This window comes from Carettochelys insculpta, chromosome 9, assembly GCF_033958435.1.
Source record: "Carettochelys insculpta isolate YL-2023 chromosome 9, ASM3395843v1, whole genome shotgun sequence".
Lineage (NCBI taxonomy): Eukaryota > Metazoa > Chordata > Testudines > Carettochelyidae > Carettochelys > Carettochelys insculpta.
This window is the reverse complement of record NC_134145.1, coordinates 168,434-186,634: the sequence shown is the minus strand read 5'-3', so window position 1 is coordinate 186,634 and position 18,201 is coordinate 168,434. Positions and strand designations below refer to the sequence as shown.

Below are 18,201 nucleotides of genomic sequence, written 5' to 3'. Positions count from 1 at the left end.
CATAATGCCTATATTTAAAAAGGGCTCTAAATGTGATCCCAGCAATTACAGACCAGTAAGTCTAATGTTGGTGCCATGGAAACTAGTTGAAACCATAGTAAAGAATAAAAAAGCAGTCATGTAGCACTTCAAAGACTAACAAAATAATTTGTTAGGTGATGAGCTTTTGTGGGACAGACACACTTTTGTCGGTCTGTCCCGTGGAAAAAATTACTTTGTTAGTCTTTAAAGTGCTACATGACTGATTTTTTGTTTTGATAGAATACAGACTAACATGGCTACCTGTCTGTCGCCATAGTAAAGAATGAAATTGTCAGATACATAGAAGAACAAAATTTGTTGGGCAAAAGTCAACATGATTTCTGTAAAGGAAAATCATGTATTACTAATCTATTAGAGTTCTTTGAAGGGGCCAATAAACGGTTGGACAAGGGGGATCCAGTAGATATAGTGTACTTAGATTTCCAAAAAGCCTTTGACAAGGTCCGTCACCAAAGGCTCTTATGTAAATTTAGTTGTTGTGATGAGAGGAAATGAGAATTGGTTAAAAGATAGGAACAGAGAGTAGGAATAATTAGTAAATTTTCAGAATGGAGAGGGGTAGCTAGTGGCGTTCCCCAAGGGTCAGTCCTATTCAACTTAGTCACAGATGATATGGAGAAAGGGGTAACCTGTGAGGTGGCAAAGTTTGCAGATGATACTAAACTGCTCAGAATAGTTAAGACCAAAGCAGACTGTGAAGAACTTCAAAAGGATCTCACAAAACTGAGTGATTGGGCAACAAAATGGTAAATGAAATGTAATGTGCATACATGTAAAGTAATGCACATTGGAAAAAATAACCCCAACTGTACATACAATATTATGGGGGCTAATCTTGATACAGTCTCCCACAACATTCTTGCCCATAAGTTGAGGAAGTATGGATTGGATCCATGGACTATATGATGGATAGAAAGCTGGCTTGACGGTTGGGTCCAACGTGTAGTGGTCAGTGGCTCAATATCTGGATGGCGGTTGGTTTCAAGTGGAATGCCCCAAGGCTTGGTTCTGGGGCTGGTATTGTTTGGCATCATTATTAATGACCTCAGTGAGGGACTGGATCGCACCCCCAGCAAGTTTTCAGACGACACTAACCTGGGGGAAAGGTAGATACGTTGGACGGTAGAGATGCTATTGGGCAAAAATGAATCTGATGTGGTTCAACAAGAAGAAGTGCAGAGTCCTGCACTTTGGACGGAAGAATCCCAAGTATTGTTATAGTCTGGGTACCGATTGGCTGAGCAGCAGTACAGCAGAAAGGGACCTAGGGGTTATCATACAATCACAGAGCTGGAGGGACTTCAAGAGGTCATTGAGTCCGGTCCCCTGCCACAAGCAGGATCAACCCCAAATAAGTCATCCCAGCCATGACTATGTCAAGCTAGGACTTAAAAACCTCCAGGGATGGAGATTCTATCACCTCACTAGGCAATGCATTCCAGTGCTTCACCACCCTCCTGGTGAAGTAGTTTTTCCAAATATCCAACCTACTCGCCTTCTGTAACGTCAGACCATTACTCCATGTTCTGCTGTCTCCTATTAAATCACCCCTCAGTCTTCTCTTCTGCAAACTAAATAAGCTCAGATCCCCCAGCTTCTCCTTGTAGGTCATGTGCTCTATCCACTTAATCATTTTCATTGTCCTCTGCTGAACCTGCTCCAGCACATCCACATTCTTTATGGTGGATGAAAGGCTGGATATGAGTAAAAAATGTGCTCTTGTAGCCAAGAAGGCTAACAGCATATTAGGGTGCATTAGGAGGAGCATTTTGAGCAGATCTAGAGAGGTGGTTGTTCCCCTCCATCCGCCACTGGTGAGGCCACATCTGGAATATTGTGTTCAGTTTTGGGCCCCCTGGTGTAAAAAAGATGTGGATGTGCTAGAGCAGGTTCAGCGGAGGGCAACAAAAATGATTAAGGGGTTGGAGCACATGACCCATGAGGAGAGGCTGAGGGATATGGGCTTATTTTGTTTACAGAAGAGAAGACTGACGGGTGATTTAATAGCTTCCTTCAACTTCCTGAAGCGGAGCTCTAAAGAGGATGGAGAGAAACTGTTGTCGGTGTCAGCAGAACAAGGAGCAATGGTCTGAAGTTACAGAAAGAGAGGACTAGGTTGGATATTAGGAAAACTATTGCTCCAGCAGGGTGGTGAAGCACTGGAATGCGTCGCCTAGAGAAGTGGTGGATTTTCCATCCGTAGAGGTTTTTAAGTCCTGGCTTGACAAGGTCCTGGCTGGGATGACTTCATTGGGGTTGATCCTGCTTAAAGCAGGGGGCTGGACTAGATGACCTCCTGAGGTCCATTCCAGCCCTATGATTCTATGATTAATGGCTATTAGCCAGGATGGGTAAGGAATGGTGTCCCTAGCCTCTGTCAGAAGCTGGAGATGGATGGCAGAAAAGAGATCTTACATGTTTGGTTCACTTCTTCTGGGGTATCTGTTACTGGCCACTGTTGGCAGACATGATCCTGGTTTCGATGGAACTTTAGTCTTAGCCAGTATGGCCGTTCTTATGTTCATCCTTATGCGGCTCTGTAGATACTGAGGTGAACACAGTATGAGAACTCCAATAGAACCAAGTACATATCACCTCTATCTGTTTTTTTTTCTCCAAGTTAAAGATGTCGGATTACGAAAATCAGTCATCATCTGAGTCAGAGGAATCTGTCATCACTGACAAAGAGGTAAACTTAATCTCATTAGGCTTGAGGAATACTGTGTGGAAAAAGGAGGGAGAGTGCAGATTCCCCTGAATGACAACACCTAACACACACAATGAAGGGGGTAGTATTGGAGAGATCATTTAGAACATTGCATGTCCCCAATTAGACCAGCAGTGTTCCACGATAGCCTACTACTTTGTGTGCAGGTAAAGATCAGCCCTTCTCTCTTGTGGCTTGTTGTTGTGGGATAGTATCACTAACCCTAATGGTTCTAATCTTCTGTCTATTATTGTGGTGTTTGAGCCTCTGGCATGTTCTGCCTTTACTCCCTCCCTGTTGGTATGCTGGCTTTCCTGCTTATGAATGTGCTTCTGAGTGATAAATCCTTGCCTTGGACCAAGAGTTTAGCCCCTGGTAAGAGACATAATCCATCTTCTCTAGACCAGTCCCTAATCAATCTCTTTCTTCTGGGCAGCTCCAGGCAGCATTTTCCAGGGGTGCCCTGAAGCCAGGGCTGAATATTGTGCTTGAGAAGCACCAGAAGGCTCTTAACAATGTGGTGAGTACTGTCTGTGTAGGCTCTGACTCCAGTGTGTATGCAAGTGGTTATATGGGAGGAGTTCACATATAAGGGTTGGGTTTATACATGTAGCTAACTATAGGGTTACACAGAGGTTAGTGAACTAAAAACTTGTAAAGCATTTATTCAGTTACCCCATTCATCTTTGGTGGGGAACAGTGCATGGGTAAAGGCTGAGGTTTGCTATAGCATTAACACTTCATACCAATTGCTTTTGTACACTGTGAAGTCCTTTTCTGAATTGGTCATGTTCTTCACTGGTGTAATGCTGAGGCACCAACTTTGATATTGCTCATCGATTTTTAGCTTCCATATAGGTGACAGGATTTATTTGTTCACGATTTCATGTCCTGTGAAAACTGTCAGATTATCTCAAATTGTTAAAGGCTCAGCTGTCCGTATTCGGGTTTTGTTATGTGAATTATGATTACACATTGATTGGCTAGTCCACCCATTTCACTGACTAATTGTTAGAGCTCTGCGCAGATAACAAAGTTTGGATCTGCAAACATGGTCCATAGATACATGTAAAGCAGATATTGGCACATATTGCTGCATTCTACCAATTGTTGCCTACTCCCTAGGATCCTGGAAAGTAGATCCCAGCTGATGGAATCCAATAAAGTACCTTTTCTTTGCCTTTTTGTGTTTTAATTTACTGTTTGGTTCACATCACATTATGTAGAACATATTTTCCCTTTGTCACAGGGCTGAGCAACCAAGTTTGAAGCCATTACGTCTTTTTTTTTCCCACACTTTACGTGGGTGGATCCAAAATCAGAAACAGAGCTTTAATTAGTTCATCAAAACGATGGTTTGACTGCCATTACTGCATAATGTGGTAGTAGTTCCGTACTGCATATTTGCTTTCCCATAACAGCATTTGATGTATCAAAATACTTTCTGGAGCAGTCTTTTGCAGACGCTGAAGTGGTATGTGGCAAGCACACGTTTAGGTAATACTTTGTTGGAGGAAGATTTTTATCTTGTGGTGAACCTAATAAGGCTGGGCCCAGTTATTTTCCAAAATGCACTTGCAAAAGATAAGTGGAGTTACTGACTGTTTGGTATGTATGCCTGCCTAGCAGTGTTAGACCACTGCTGCCTACACTCACTCTGTACAGCTTGTCATTATCATAGGGTCTGTGCATTGCTGTTGGAAGGTTTGATGTAGCTGAATCAAAGTTAGCTTGAGTAATAATAGCAATGAAGTTGCTGCAGTAGAGCTTCAAGGATTAGCTCTTTCCGCCCAGTGGGAAGAAGTGGATATGTTCTTGAGCAGTTTGTCTGTGCTGCTGCTTCACAGCTATTGTTACTTGAGATAGCTCAGAGCTAGCTTGAGTATATTTAGACTTGCTTCAATCACATCCCCCAGTTACAGTGTACATATAGCCCAAGGAGTGCCCTTAGGCTAGCTATGTCTACACTACGAGATAAAATCAACTTTTAATAAATTTGATTTTTTTTAACCTCATTCTTATGAATTTGAATTTGTGTCCTCAAACGTTCCAGAAATTCAACCCGCCATTTCTCTGTGTCAAGTTACCACATCTCCATTGCCTTATCTGAGCACTGGCCTGTTAAACCCTGGGTTGTGAGTTCAATCCTTGAGGGGGCCACCTGGGGCAAATAGATAAAAATCTGTCAGGGATGATGAGAGGTCCTGCTATGAGTGCAGGGGACTGGACTCGATGACTTCTGAAGGTCCTTTCGAGCTCGATGAAATAGGTGTATCTCCATATATATTCGGGGGGAAGGATAGCTCAGTGGTTTGAGCATTGGCCTGCCTAACCCAGAGCTGTGAGTTTAATCCTTGAGGAGGCCATTTATGGGCCTGAGGCAAAGAGATTTAAAAAAAATTGTCAGGAATGGCACTTGGTCATGCCAAGAGGGTAGGGGACTGGACTTGATGAGCTCCTGAAGTCCCTTCCAGTTCTATGAGATGTGTGTCTTTTGTGAGATGTGTATCTCCATATATTAAGTTCGACTGCATGAGTAATGCATTGTGGGTACCTATCCCACAGTGCCTTAGCTCTGTTGCATTCTGGGGGTTTTGTACCACAGAGTTGGGGGGTGGGGGAGAATTGCCACAGTTGCTTATGGGTGTTTAATGTCACTATCCCAGAATGCAAAGCACTGTTCCAGAATCAGAGCACTAACTAACCTTATGAAAACTAACTTGGAGGTTGTGCCAATTTCTGTGGCATAGCACTAGCGCAAGCATGGATCCTCACATGCTTCAAGTCATTTCAAAAACCATTACAGCAACTTCCCGGAATGTCGTGCACTTTTTCTTTTGACTACAAAAGGAGATGATTGAGGTGGAGGAGGATGAAGATTTTGAAGAGGAAATGGCTCAATTGCAGTCAACGAAATCAGAAAAGCTGGCTACCTTGGATGCATTGCTGATAGTGGAGTGGCCGTTTGGACTTGTGAAACCAGCACACAGCGGTGGGACCACATTGTTTTGGAGTCCTGGTATGACCAGCAGTGGGTGCAGAACTTTCGCATGTGCAAGTTCACTTTAATGGAACTTTGTGATTTGCTGGCCTCCACCCAGAAGCGCAGCAACTCAATGAGGCCAGCTTTAAAGGTTCAGAAGCAAGTGGCAGTCGCTCTGTGGAAGTGTGGAACACCTGACAGCTACCAGTCAGTGGAAAATTGGTTCGGGGTGGGCAGATCTACAGTGGGGGCTGTGGTGGTGCGGGTAGGCAATGCAATCAGTCAGCATCTCCTGAGATAGACCTGGGAGATGTACAGGTCATAGTGGATGGCTTTACTGCAATGGGAATTTCTAACTGCAGTGGTGCAATAGATGGCATGCACGTCCCCATCATGGCCCTGGACTACCTGGCCTCTGAGTACATAAACAGAAAGGAATTCTTCTCGATGGTGTTGCAGGCACTGGTAGATCACAAAGTTCATTTCCATGGGATGGTCGGGGAAGGTTCACAATGCACGCATCTTAAGAAATTCTGGTCTATACAGAAACCTCCTGGAATGGCTGTTTTTCCCAGACCAAAAAATGAAGATTGGCGGTGCGATGATGCTTATAGTAATACTGGATGACCCTGCTTACCATCTGCTTCCTTGTCTCATGAAGCCATGCACAGGCACCCTGGACTGCAGCAAGGATAACTTCAATTTAAGACTCAGCAGGTTCAGAATGGTAGTGGAATGCACCTTTGGCCATTTAAAAGTGAGGTTCAGGGGCTTGTTGACCCGTTTGGACCTTTGTGAAACTAATGTCCTCACCGTGCTGTATTTTTGATAACATTTGTGAGTCCAGGTGGAATAATTTCATGAGTGTCTGGAGTGCAGGGGCTGATGCCATGAGCAGGATTTATTCCCAGCTGCCTACAGGCGCCTTCTCCAATAACCATGTGGAGGGAGGGGCAATCAGGGAGTCTTTGAAACCTAGCTTCCTGAATGATCTGCCAGACTCATGATTGTGCTGTATTTCACTGTTGTATACCACCACCCCCACACCCCAAAATGATTTCTGCTCCCCACCAAATGTGAACCAATAAATCAGTCTGGCTTTTACAGAAAGAATGCTGTTTCTTGAGGGGAAGGGGGTTAAGTTGCAGGAAGAAGGATGGATGTAAAGGGAGGGTTACTTTCACAAAACCATTGGCAGCTGTACTATTGGCCCTCTGCATACCAGCCCAGGTCTCTCTGCCATGAGTCCTCTGCAGACCTTGGCGCAGTCAGGGGTAGCCATGCTATCAGTCTTTTCCACCACTGCCCAGGTCGCTGTGCTGTGAGTCCTCTGCCGACCTTGGCATGGCAGTGAGCAGCTGTGCTGACGGCCCTTTCCACCCCCCACAAGTCCCTGCAGTGTTTGTGCACCCCATCACACATGCGTACCAAAAAATCACACCGTGGTTGTCCTCAAAAGAGTAAGTCTATTTTGGGGAGAGGGGTTAAACAGCAGGGAAAACAAAGGGTGTTAAGAGTGGTGGAATAGCCTTTTCCAGTGGCTCTTGGGAGTAGAGTGGCAGACTGTCTTTGCCCTTCCTCCCCATGTTCAGGGACTGCGATCACGGGGTGGGGGGTGGATGACCTGTACTCATGGGAGTCTGGGCAGCGGGGAGTGGAGCCCACAGTGCTCCATAGGGAGTTCCTCTGCAGCTCCAGCATGAAGCACAGGACCTCGGTTTGGTCACCCATTGCCGTAATGAGCTTTGCTGCATCCTCCCTCAGGTGCACCATTTGCTCTCTCTTGAACTCAGACACAGTCTGCCACCACTGTGCTGTGCCCCTTTTGCTCTCTGCAGTTTCTGCATGAGCCTGCTCCGTGTGCAGCAGGAGAAGGTCCTATTTGGACCTTTAAACTTCCTTGCCCTGTCTCCCATGCTGGGGATGCCTGCTGGAAAGTGACGGTTGAAATTGGGGTACGATTCACACAAAGCGCTTACCCATTGAATGAATGGGTCTCTGTCTTTATAACCAGTGAAACTTTCTTTTTGCAAAGCTGCTTAAGGCTTCTGAAGGATGACAAGGATTCAAACTGTACATTGCATGAGCCATTGCTTAACCACACCATTTGATTGTGGACATAGTAAGCTATTGTTCGCTTTATAAAGTGGGGTGCGGGTGTGTGTGTGTATAATGCCAGGGAAGCAGGCTGGTGTCCTGGAGCAGGGTGAAAAGTGTTTTCGGACATTCCTTGGAGCAGTCCTCCACAAGGAAAACCTGCCTATGCTGGACATGCTGATGTGCGAGACCAGGGTCTGCAGAGTCCAGCAGCCACGTGGTGAGGGGGAACAGTTCAATTCCAGCTGCATGGGTGGCTGGGTGGGGAAGGATCCCTGTATAGTGAAAAGAAATGCAGGGGAAAAGGGAAATGGGAGGGGAGAAGGCCCAGAGAGCCTGCCAGCTGTGTGGATGAGGGAAGATGAAGCACCCACTAGCCACATGGTGTGGCAGTGTGCTCCAGGGAAATGTAAAAGAGCAGTGAGCATTGCAAAAAAATCCAATCCAAATTCCCATGCTTCTTTAGATCACCAAAGAATACATCACCCTGCTAAGAATAACAGTGCAAAAGAAGAGATGTTCATCCTGTGTGAGCACAAGCCTGGAAAATTTGTCAAAATGCTGTGCAGCTGGCATCATGATACCAGATCTCTATGGAGTTGCCTGTTCTGAGGGGCATACATCCATAGAAAACCTATACCCAGCTGCAACCTGCTTCTAGCATTCAAAAAAAAAATACTCACCAGAGCAGCTGTGTCCCAACATAGAGGGGACCGGCTCCATGTCTATGGTAAAGAGCTCTGGGATGTTGGGAAGAGCTTCCTTGGGCCCTGGTCATTGCCCATGTCCTCTCCAGTGCCCTCTTCCTCCTGGCTGCCCCAGCTCCTCTCGGCTCACTCCGGACTCTGGAACAGGGCCTCCAGAAATGTCAGAATTCAGAGGGGGCAATGTGGTTGGGTGCTTCCCAAGAAGCACATGAAGCTGTTCATAATAGTGGTAGGTCTTGGGGGATGACCTAGACTGCTGGTTGGCTTCCGGGACTTTGTGATAGGCCTGCTAGAGTTCTTTACCTTCACCTGGCATTGCATAGAGTTTCAGGAAGAACGTGTGGCAGTCATCCCGCACAACATCTTCTCAAATAAGTTTGCATTTCTCTTGGACACTTGAAGTCTGCTTGCCACTGATTCCTCTCTTCAAACTGCAAGAAGATCCAGAATCCCCTGAATGCTTCATGCTGGAGCTGTCTTGTGACCTTGAGTGCTCATGATTGCAAGGGATGGCTATCAGTGCAATGGCTACCAATGCGGTGCAATGCAATGGGTAAAAGAAATTTTAGCTTCTGGGTGCCCCTTATATTTCCTGGGCTTCCTGGTGATGAATTCAAATTTGCGGGCTTCCTGTGACCTACTTCCTGCGCACCTGGAGAGCAGCAGAGATGAAAGCAGCCACACATAGTAGTTAACTGCGTAGCTTTGTGGGATACATAGGGGACTCTTCTGGAGGCTAATAAATTCAATTTTAAGACCTGGCGCTTCCACATTGGCCTTCATTCAAACTTTTAAATTCGAACTTGAGGCTACACCCAGCCGGTTTTGACAATGTTATGATATGGATATTAGTGCTCCGTAAATCAAGCTAATGGTATTTAGAGTAAAGACATTGATGTAATATTGAGCTAACTGCCGTAAAATCGAATTTTAATGTAATCGAAATGTAATATTAAGCTAACTGCCTTTATCTCATAGTGTAGATGTAACCTAACTTGCTGTCATATGAACTATAGATTCTGTAATAGTAATATTATTTTTGCATGCTCAGCAGTGTGTACTGGGTTATTTGCACAATCTAAAATCAGATTGCTCTCACATGAAAGTGTGAAGGATCTTTATTGTAAAAGCACACCAATTAAAGTCATGGATCTGATCTGGTACTAGACTCTTCTGTATTTCCCCTTCTAGAGGTTATCCTACTGCATCCAGACTCTTACGTCAAATATTCTTTCGTGGGGTCTTTAAAGCAGGTCTTTCCTCAGTACTCAATTCATGCTGTCTTACATTTCCTCAAGCTGCTGCTTAAGTCTGTTTAACTCCTGCCCTTCACTGCAGGTAGCTCACGGAGTTCATATCTAGCCAGCACAGAAAGCCCCTTCTCTGATCCTCTGTGTCCCTATCTCTACACAGAAATCTTGCTGCTCTTTTGGAGAGTATGTCTACACTTGGGAATGAAGTCAAATTTATTTGGTGACTTTTGAACACTAGATTTTTATAAAGTTGAAGTTGAGTGTTTACTTCTGTTCACAAAGTCAATTTAGTGTGTCCCCAGTAAATTGCCTGAGTTTGACTGTTGCCACCATGCATTGTGGGCATCTATCTCACAGTTCCTGCAGCCCTGTTGAATTTTAGGTTTTTTTGCCAGTGTGGTTGTTTTTGGTTTGGTTTGGTTTGGTTTGGTTTTTTTGGGGGGAGGGGGACATTTGCCGGGGGAAAAAAATGCATTGCAAGTGGTTGTGGGTGTGTGATATCATCATCCCAGAGTGCATTGCCCTTACTCCCCCTGCCATTGAACACAAACAGGCATTTTTGCAAAGCCTGCCCCTGAATCAGGACACTTTGATGATTGCCATCATCAGAGTTGGCTATTTATGTGCCAATCTGCTAGGAGCACAGTAAACTGGCATAGTTAAGGAAGTAGTAAAGGATAGTACAGTTGAGGAAACATCATGGAGTGTTCCAGTCATTCAGTACCTGTTGGCCCCACTCAAAAATTACTTTGCATGCGAATAGCAGGGATTCTCTTGCCTCTTCTGGTAAAGATGCTCTAGCTCAACTGCCTGTGTGGGAGAGCGAAGGAAGAGAGAGGCCCACAAGCTCCATTACCTCATAGGATATCATCTCCAGAGCCACATACTTTGGGAAGGAAATGTGGCCCTGCAAGGAGAGTGGAGGAAACTTTCTTTAACCAAAGAACCTGGGGTTACTCTTTAAAAGGGAGCAGAAGACAACGCTCTTTAGAAAATATCTAATGCAGAAGAGGACAGAAGCAGATGTCCTAGGCAATGTGTATGAACAGTCAGACACAAGGACAATCAGCAAAGCACAGATAGATGCAATGCAAGTGGGATTGATGATTTGAAAAATAGCTTTATGAATGATCAGACAGCCAAATGAATCTGCTGCATTTAACTATTATGACACTCTTCCCTCCCCCGATGTGTGCTTCACCTTTATGAAAGCACCGGCAAATGCATTCCACCCCATGGTAACCAATAAACAGCACTGTGGTTTTCACAATGGCATTTTTTTTCATGTAGGAGATATGGCTGTCCTTATCCTCACCCCTTCCCCCTGACACATTCTGGGCCCCGATGAGGGGAGATGGGGAATATGGTGAGGAGGCTGTATGATTGTGCATTTCCAACAGGAACCACTTTAAAATGTATAAAAGCCTCATGGTGGCTTAGGGGAGCCGCTCCATAAAATGTCCAGCACACAAAACAAGCTTCTCGGCCTCTCTTGCTAAATCATGTGCAGGGAAAATGCCTCAAGCACTGAAACTCCATGCAGGTCAGTACATGCCGGTGTCAGGAAGCAGAGTCTGCACAGCCTGGCAGCCATGTGGGGGACAGGGGGCTTGATTTTCACCCTGCACTGCTGAACGTCCCTGGTGTAACCTTTCTCCAGCATGCCCTGGGAAATTCCATAAATGTCCACATTTCTTTTGCTGGTTCTCGGTTTACTCAGCACAGATTGCCCTCCCCACCCTCCACCAGAAATGAGATCCTGGATCTCCTGATGGCTCCATGCTGGGGCTCTTATGGCTAATAGGTGTGCTCCTGAGATCTGCTTGCCATGCTGGGCAGAAAGGAAAGGAAATTAATTCCAAATCCCAGGGCTGATGACCCCTGTTTTCTGTCACCTACCGCCTGTTCATCTGGAGAGCAGCAGAGATAAAGTGATGAGCAGAAAGGAAACATTGGGGGCATTGTGAGATACTTTCAGAGGCTAATAAAATCAATTTTATAATGCTGTGGTCTGCACTAACATAAGGTCAACATTGAAAAATCGATTTTGGCATTACTCCTGGTGAAATCAGGTTTACAAAAGTTGACATTATAGCCTCTTAAAATTGACCTATTGAGCCCTGTAGTGAAGACAGATGCTTTATAACATTGACCTAAAACCCTTAAATTCAATTTTATCCTCTAGTGTAGACCAGGCCTAAAACTGAGTTCAGAAGTCTTATCTGCCTCAAGGCCATCACTGGCAGAGGCAGCCAAGAGTGGGGTTGTGCCCAACTCCCTTAAAGGGGCAGGCCATCCTATTATAGATATTTAGTAGCTAACTTTCAGAAGACAACTCATTTTGTGTTTTGCTGTTAACAGAGCTGTCCTTTCTTTTCTAGGATGGCTTGAAGCAATGTTTGTCTGAATTTAAGCAGCACCTAGCCTGGATAGAAAGACTGGATGTGACTGTGGGTCAGGCACCAAACGTCATGAGTCCAACTTCATATCCCACACCTGACAAAACCACCATTGATCCTGAGGATGACTTCCAGAGAGAGATGAGCTTGTGAGGAAAAGTGATATTCTTCTCTGAGACCCCAGTCATACCATATACATGGTTTAGCAACATACACAACTTTGTTGTTGACTGTTGCAACCCAGTCATGCCCTTCATCCACATGTCAGTGTCACATCACTTTTTATCCTTATTGCATATGCATGTGTCATACTGCTGGAAACTCTCAAAATATATTCCAAAATAGATTCACATCTTGAGGCTTGAAATCCTTCCCTGTTTCTCATTCTGAGATGACATGGTTTACCTTCTTTTGGCAGGCCTGGATTATAAAATTATCAATCATGAGAAAGTATTTTAAGTAGTACAAACCTTGTTTGCTACTTAAAATAGACTCTTTAAAATTATGCTTTATATTCAGGTAATTCTGATTTCAGGAAAAAAAGCTTTATAGACTCATAGAATACTAGAACTGGAAGGGGAACTCGACATCGGATCCAGTCCCCTACCTTCACAGCAGGAGCAAGCATCATCTGTTTCGTAATAGCTTAAATACAAAGTATGACTCTTTGTCAAGAAATATTTTTAATACTAACGTCAAATATACTAAGTTCCCTTTAGAGCACTGCTTCCTTACAAAATCTAACTTAAGGAAAAAATAGTATATTATAAATATCAAGCTGTATTTTATGTGCAAGGAACTCGGGTACTTTAGTGATGGTTGGCAGTAGAAAATCCTAAAATTGAAATTTTATAATACACTGTATATATTTTTGTATCTGTGTCGCCTCTAACCAGCAGTCTTGAGGTGATATAGGACTATTTTCACATGGGATATTATCTTCTTGAAACAAATGCAGTGAAATCCTCCAGATAGTGCTGGGTCTAGGCAACAGCTTTAGTAGGACCATGTAAATTTAAGAAAATATATATTATTAAATAAATAACTATTAAGCAAGACTTAATTTGAAAGACATGAGAAAAACCACAGAAACTGCAATTTTTTTAATGGTGGTATTCTGTACATTTCTGTACAGTCTAACTCAGGGATCAGCAACCTTTTTGAGGTGGAGTGCCAAAATTTGACCTTTTGACGTCTATGTACAGTCCAAGTGCTGGTGATACTTTTTAAAGTCACTAATAGTCCTACTTACAACAGCTTAATTAATAAATAGATTAAGATGCAGAAATTTACCATTTACGTGTTGGTAGCATTAACTGGTCTTTTGTTAATCCACAGGCGGCAGGGCAGGCTCCCAGCTGCATGGGAGAGGAGGAGTGGAGCTGAGCTCCCTCCTTTGTGTACCAGTGAAAATCAGCTCACATGCCACTCTTGGCACCCGTGCCAGAAGTTGCTGACCACTGACCTAAACCTTCATTGACCATGTCAAGATAGTTGCACAATGTAAACAAATTGCTGCCCCATTAAAGCCATCTTGTAGAAAATTGTCTCCAATAAAACAGCAGCAGTTGCCAAGGTGGTAATTATTTCCCATACCTAATTAAGCAAATAATTTATTCAAATAATAAAAACATGTAGTACACCACTAAGCTTCCAAAGTGAAAATGGAAGTTCCCACTGTCTCTCGGTGTCATTGCAATTCTGTCTATTTATGGTTTGTATTTTATAATACAAGTTGTAAAATTGTAAACTACCAGTTGACCGGGTAAAAAGGAGTAGAAAATACAACATGAGTATTTTGTCTTAGTTAATGTTATTGGCACCTTAATTTCTGAGCCCTCTACATTTTTAATGTTGCTCTGGTACAGTTTTGGGATTTAATGTAAATTTAAATTATTGAGCATCACACAGCTAATATGAGCAGAGTTCCTGATAACCCTGCCCAGTGTGATTAGACTTTACTGTTAATGTTATCTTGGTGTCCCATTTTTTAACCAGTTACCGGCAGGCCCAGGCAGCAGTGCTAAAGGCTCTTCCTTGGCTATATCACCAAAAAGTCCCCACAAGAAGACCAGATGATTATTTTGCAGAGATGGCAAAATCTGATCAACAGATGCAGAAGGTATTAAACTAGGCATCATTGTTCATTCACCTGATTACCCTTGAAAAACTGTCAGCACGTAGGAACCCAGACTGGTGAGCTACCCTCTCTTCGGGAGTTCCCTGTGACAGATACTTCAGTAAAGGGTGCAGAAAAAAACCCCATAAAATGGACGTTTTCAGTAGTCTGCCTATAGGGGAATGGTGAAATGAAATGAAAATGATTTATAGCAGGGAATTGGGAATCAGTGGTGACCTGTGTAAATCAGCTATTTTACTCGAGTCTGACAGCTAAGTTCATAAGACATCTTACTCGTTATTGAGTGACTGCCAAGAAGAAGAATATAATTTGTTATTTATAATTTTAAAAATGCAGGACTTTTCCCCAGTGTCTGATGACTTGACAGAAGTTTCCTGACTCTCTGACCATTATCCCTATGGAATTATGTGTTGTTGTAAAGCACTTCACTATGAAAACAAGTTTTTCTTTACTGTTGCTGGTTTTCTTTGGAAAACGTTTCAATTGTTACCAATACATATTGCAGAGCTTTTTCAGTAAGAATCTCTCTACACTTTGGATTGATTGTATAATTTCATTGTTATTTAAAATCTAGTAAAAGCTTTGAATTGTTTGAAGGATGTGGAAGAAGGGGAAAGATTCAGTTCTGAGGGAGAGAGAAGCCAGTGATTTTACTATGTGGAAAGGGTGCCCTTACTCATGCCACTACTTGGTTTAGTCTCTTGCCCCTTTTCCCCAGTGGCTGGGGCTTGCAACAGGCTTTTGTGGCAGGGAGCCCAACCGCTCCTCCTGGGACTTCCTCCTTTGCTGCTTCTATTTAGCAGGTCTTTTCCCCCTCTTTGGGCTGCCTTTCTCCCCAACCCTGAAGGAGCCCTCTGGCCTGACTCTGCCACAGCTAACGTTATCCAAGTAAGATAACAGTCCATTATAAGGGAACTACTGGAAGTCTTCTATAAATCCAAAAGAATTGGGCAAAAAATAATAGCTTTGTCTTACTCTGTTAATTAAGAACTTGTTTTCTTGAGGCTGCACACCTTCATATCTGTACTTCCATTAATCTTCATACTAAATATGGGTTGAAGAAAACTACGAGGCCAGGAGTTTCTGTAGTGAGCATTCCCAGCCTTGAATTATCTCATTTTACCGGAGAAAGAGAGAGGAAGCTGTATCTAAAAATCACTGAATGAAATAGAGACTGTGGCACTGCTTCTAGGCAGCAGCTTTAGTAGGACCTTGGGAATTTAATAAATATAGACTACCTTTAGTACATACTATAAAGATTTACAACATTTTATATTTGTATCTGAGTAACGGCCCTGTTAGTATAGCTTATACATCTTGGCGTTCACACAGCCACATCTTCCTTTGTATAACAGGTACTTTATTTTGTTTCCTAATAAGATTCGACACAAGCTTAAAAACAAACAGGCTGCAATGGAGAAGTCTGAGAAAGCAAAACAACTTCGTGCACTGAGAAAATATGGAAAAAAGGTGAGGAGGTGGTTAAAACTTATGGGACAACAAGGGAGACCCAGTGGCAAGACCCTGGACCCCTATGGGTGGAGTTTCCAGCTATTTGAAAACTCGGAGAGTGAGACCTCTTGGACAGCATTTAATCAGTGTTGTCTGTTGGCATTATAGTGAAGGGCCTTAAACATGGAGCTGTTTGGCTAGTTTACCAGGCCTGTTTGGAGGTGTAGAGGGGGAAAATATAAAGACAGCAGAACTTCTTGGGAGCGTTCTGGGCATGGTAGTGAGCAAAAATCATATTGTCTCATGTTACAGGTAGAAACTGAGATTCTGCAAAAGAGACAAAAGGAAAAAGCAACTGTGCTGAATGCAGTCAAGAAATACCAGAAAGGTGAGGTCATCTGTTTCAACTCAAAAAGAATGCTGAGGGTGGGAGGGAGAAGGACAATCTGATGATAACAGCACTGTAGCATATAGGGTATCACTAGCTAGTACTGGAGAGGAGTTTGTTGGAAAAGGCATTGCTGAACATGGAGGTATACAGGGCAGCAGGAGAATAAACTCTTAAATAGGCATTGTCCAGTGGGAGATAAAACTGCCATTAACTAATGATGTAACTCTTGCTCATGTTGAAAATTTGTCTGCCCAGTTCAATGGTAGCAGTTCCACAAATGTTCTGCTCTTGCAGGTCTCTCTGACAAGCTGGATTTCCTGGATGGGGAGCAACCACCACCACGTCAGGGGAAGAAGGAAGGAGATAGTGGTCAACGAATAAAGAGAGGGTGAGGTGGAATTGGAGGCATTGCAGCTAGGACCTATACATCTCACTTGAGTCTACAAAGCTGCTTTGCATGATAGTACCAGCATCCAGTTATCTCCCTGAGATGGCAGCAGATAATTCCTAGCTCATAATGCTAATGTTCAGTCTTATGCTCCTTAGGGTGAGGTTACTGCAGGTAGCATACCCTTTCAGAGAGGAAATGCTAGTTATAAACAAGGTGGGGCAGAAACTGGAGTGTCTTAAATATTTTTGCCTTTTTGCAATGAGGGAGACAAGTTAGTCTTTTCAGCAATTGGAAGTAAATCTGATGGACTCTCAGGTGACATGAGGATCACCAGAAGTGGGGAGAGTACCCCAAACGTTACTTGAGTAACAGTGCAGCCACTTTAACTTTTGGGTACTCAAGTACAATAAAGATGTGACGTGTGCACATGCATGTGTACTTTTACTCAAGTAGTTTTCCAGAGGGACACCAATGACATGCTTAAGTACACTTCCATCCCCCCAAGACAGTTATTAGAGACCCCTCAATGACGACTTGTTGTTTCTATTCCAGACCAAATGCCAAGCGACGTTACAAAAATCAGAAGTTTGGTTTTGGTGGGAAGAAGAAAGGATCAAAATGGAACACACAGGAGAGTCACAATGACGTGTCAAGCTTTCGAGCTAGCGTGGCCCACAACAAGGGTACTCGGAAAGCAGGGAAAAAAGGTTCCAATGTGAGTGAGAAGTATTAGTATGTTAGGGGGAGATGGGCACTGTCCACAGAGGGGAGGGCTACATACACATTTGAGATAGCCCATGAGCTCTATGTTTAGGGAGCTGCAGGCTGCATATTTGGGGACCAAAACTGACTAGATAGTTGGCAAGGCACTGGGCACATTGGTTTGATATGAATGGGGAAAGTGAATTCCATACTGAAGGAAATCGCGTGCTGGTGAGTGAGAAAATGTTTATCCATACCAGTGTCCTGAATCCGCAACAGAAAAATTGAAAGGTGAGCATCGTTGCTCTAACAAGGTCCCTTCTAAGGCCAGAAGGAGGGGTTGAGGCCGAAAACCAGAGACCTGAATTTGTCATTCTCTCTTTGCAGAAGAGACCAGGCAAAAAGATGAGGCAGAAAATGAAGAGTCGAACCTGATAAAGATCGAGTGGGACTGGCTCTACTTCCCAGTGGCTTTGATTTAGTTCCTATATATCTATGAATTGCAGGTGTTCCTCCTGACATTGGATTCTTTGGGCAGCTGTAACTGCTGTTGAGCAAGCTGGATGGTACCTGCCATTTGATGCAAAGGACATACATGTACTGTCACTAATTCCTTTGTTCTGTTAGTTTTCTTCCAAGTTTTTTTTTTTTTTTTCTGTTTTTCAAGCCTCAGTTCTGGCATATGTGAACTCATTAAATAGCTTGAACATAGTCATTTGTTTTTTGTATCTTCAGTGTTGTATTGAGGGACAGAACCCATTGTGATTGGGACTGGAGGATTCCCATGGCTCTTTCCACCACTGCATTTATTAAAAATAGGGAATTTAGCTCCAGGTCAGACTTGAAGTACTATCTTGGCTCCAGTTACAAACCCAGAGCCTGTAGAGCCTTTTGCAGGTTCTTAGTACATCCACCTCATGGGTGAGAGCAGTAAGAG

The 18,201-nt window shown here is 43.6% G+C and overlaps 1 protein-coding gene across 1 annotated transcript in view; it reads left to right on the top strand.

Annotated features, from left to right (window-relative positions):
- Positions 1-18,076, top strand: part of EBNA1BP2 (EBNA1 binding protein 2) — a 33,615-nt gene extending 15,539 nt beyond the window's left edge. Inside the window, exons 2-10 of the mRNA XM_075003175.1 lie at positions 2,663-2,731; positions 3,186-3,269; positions 12,171-12,337; positions 14,187-14,310; positions 15,709-15,798; positions 16,093-16,168; positions 16,466-16,559; positions 17,115-17,277; positions 17,652-18,076. Of these exons, the coding sequence (XP_074859276.1) occupies positions 2,669-2,731; positions 3,186-3,269; positions 12,171-12,337; positions 14,187-14,310; positions 15,709-15,798; positions 16,093-16,168; positions 16,466-16,559; positions 17,115-17,277; positions 17,652-17,699 (909 nt within the window). The 5' untranslated portion in view covers positions 2,663-2,668 and the 3' untranslated portion in view covers positions 17,700-18,076. The remainder of the gene's footprint in view (positions 1-2,662; positions 2,732-3,185; positions 3,270-12,170; positions 12,338-14,186; positions 14,311-15,708; positions 15,799-16,092; positions 16,169-16,465; positions 16,560-17,114; positions 17,278-17,651) is intronic.
- The last annotated feature ends 125 nt before the right edge of the window (positions 18,077-18,201 follow it).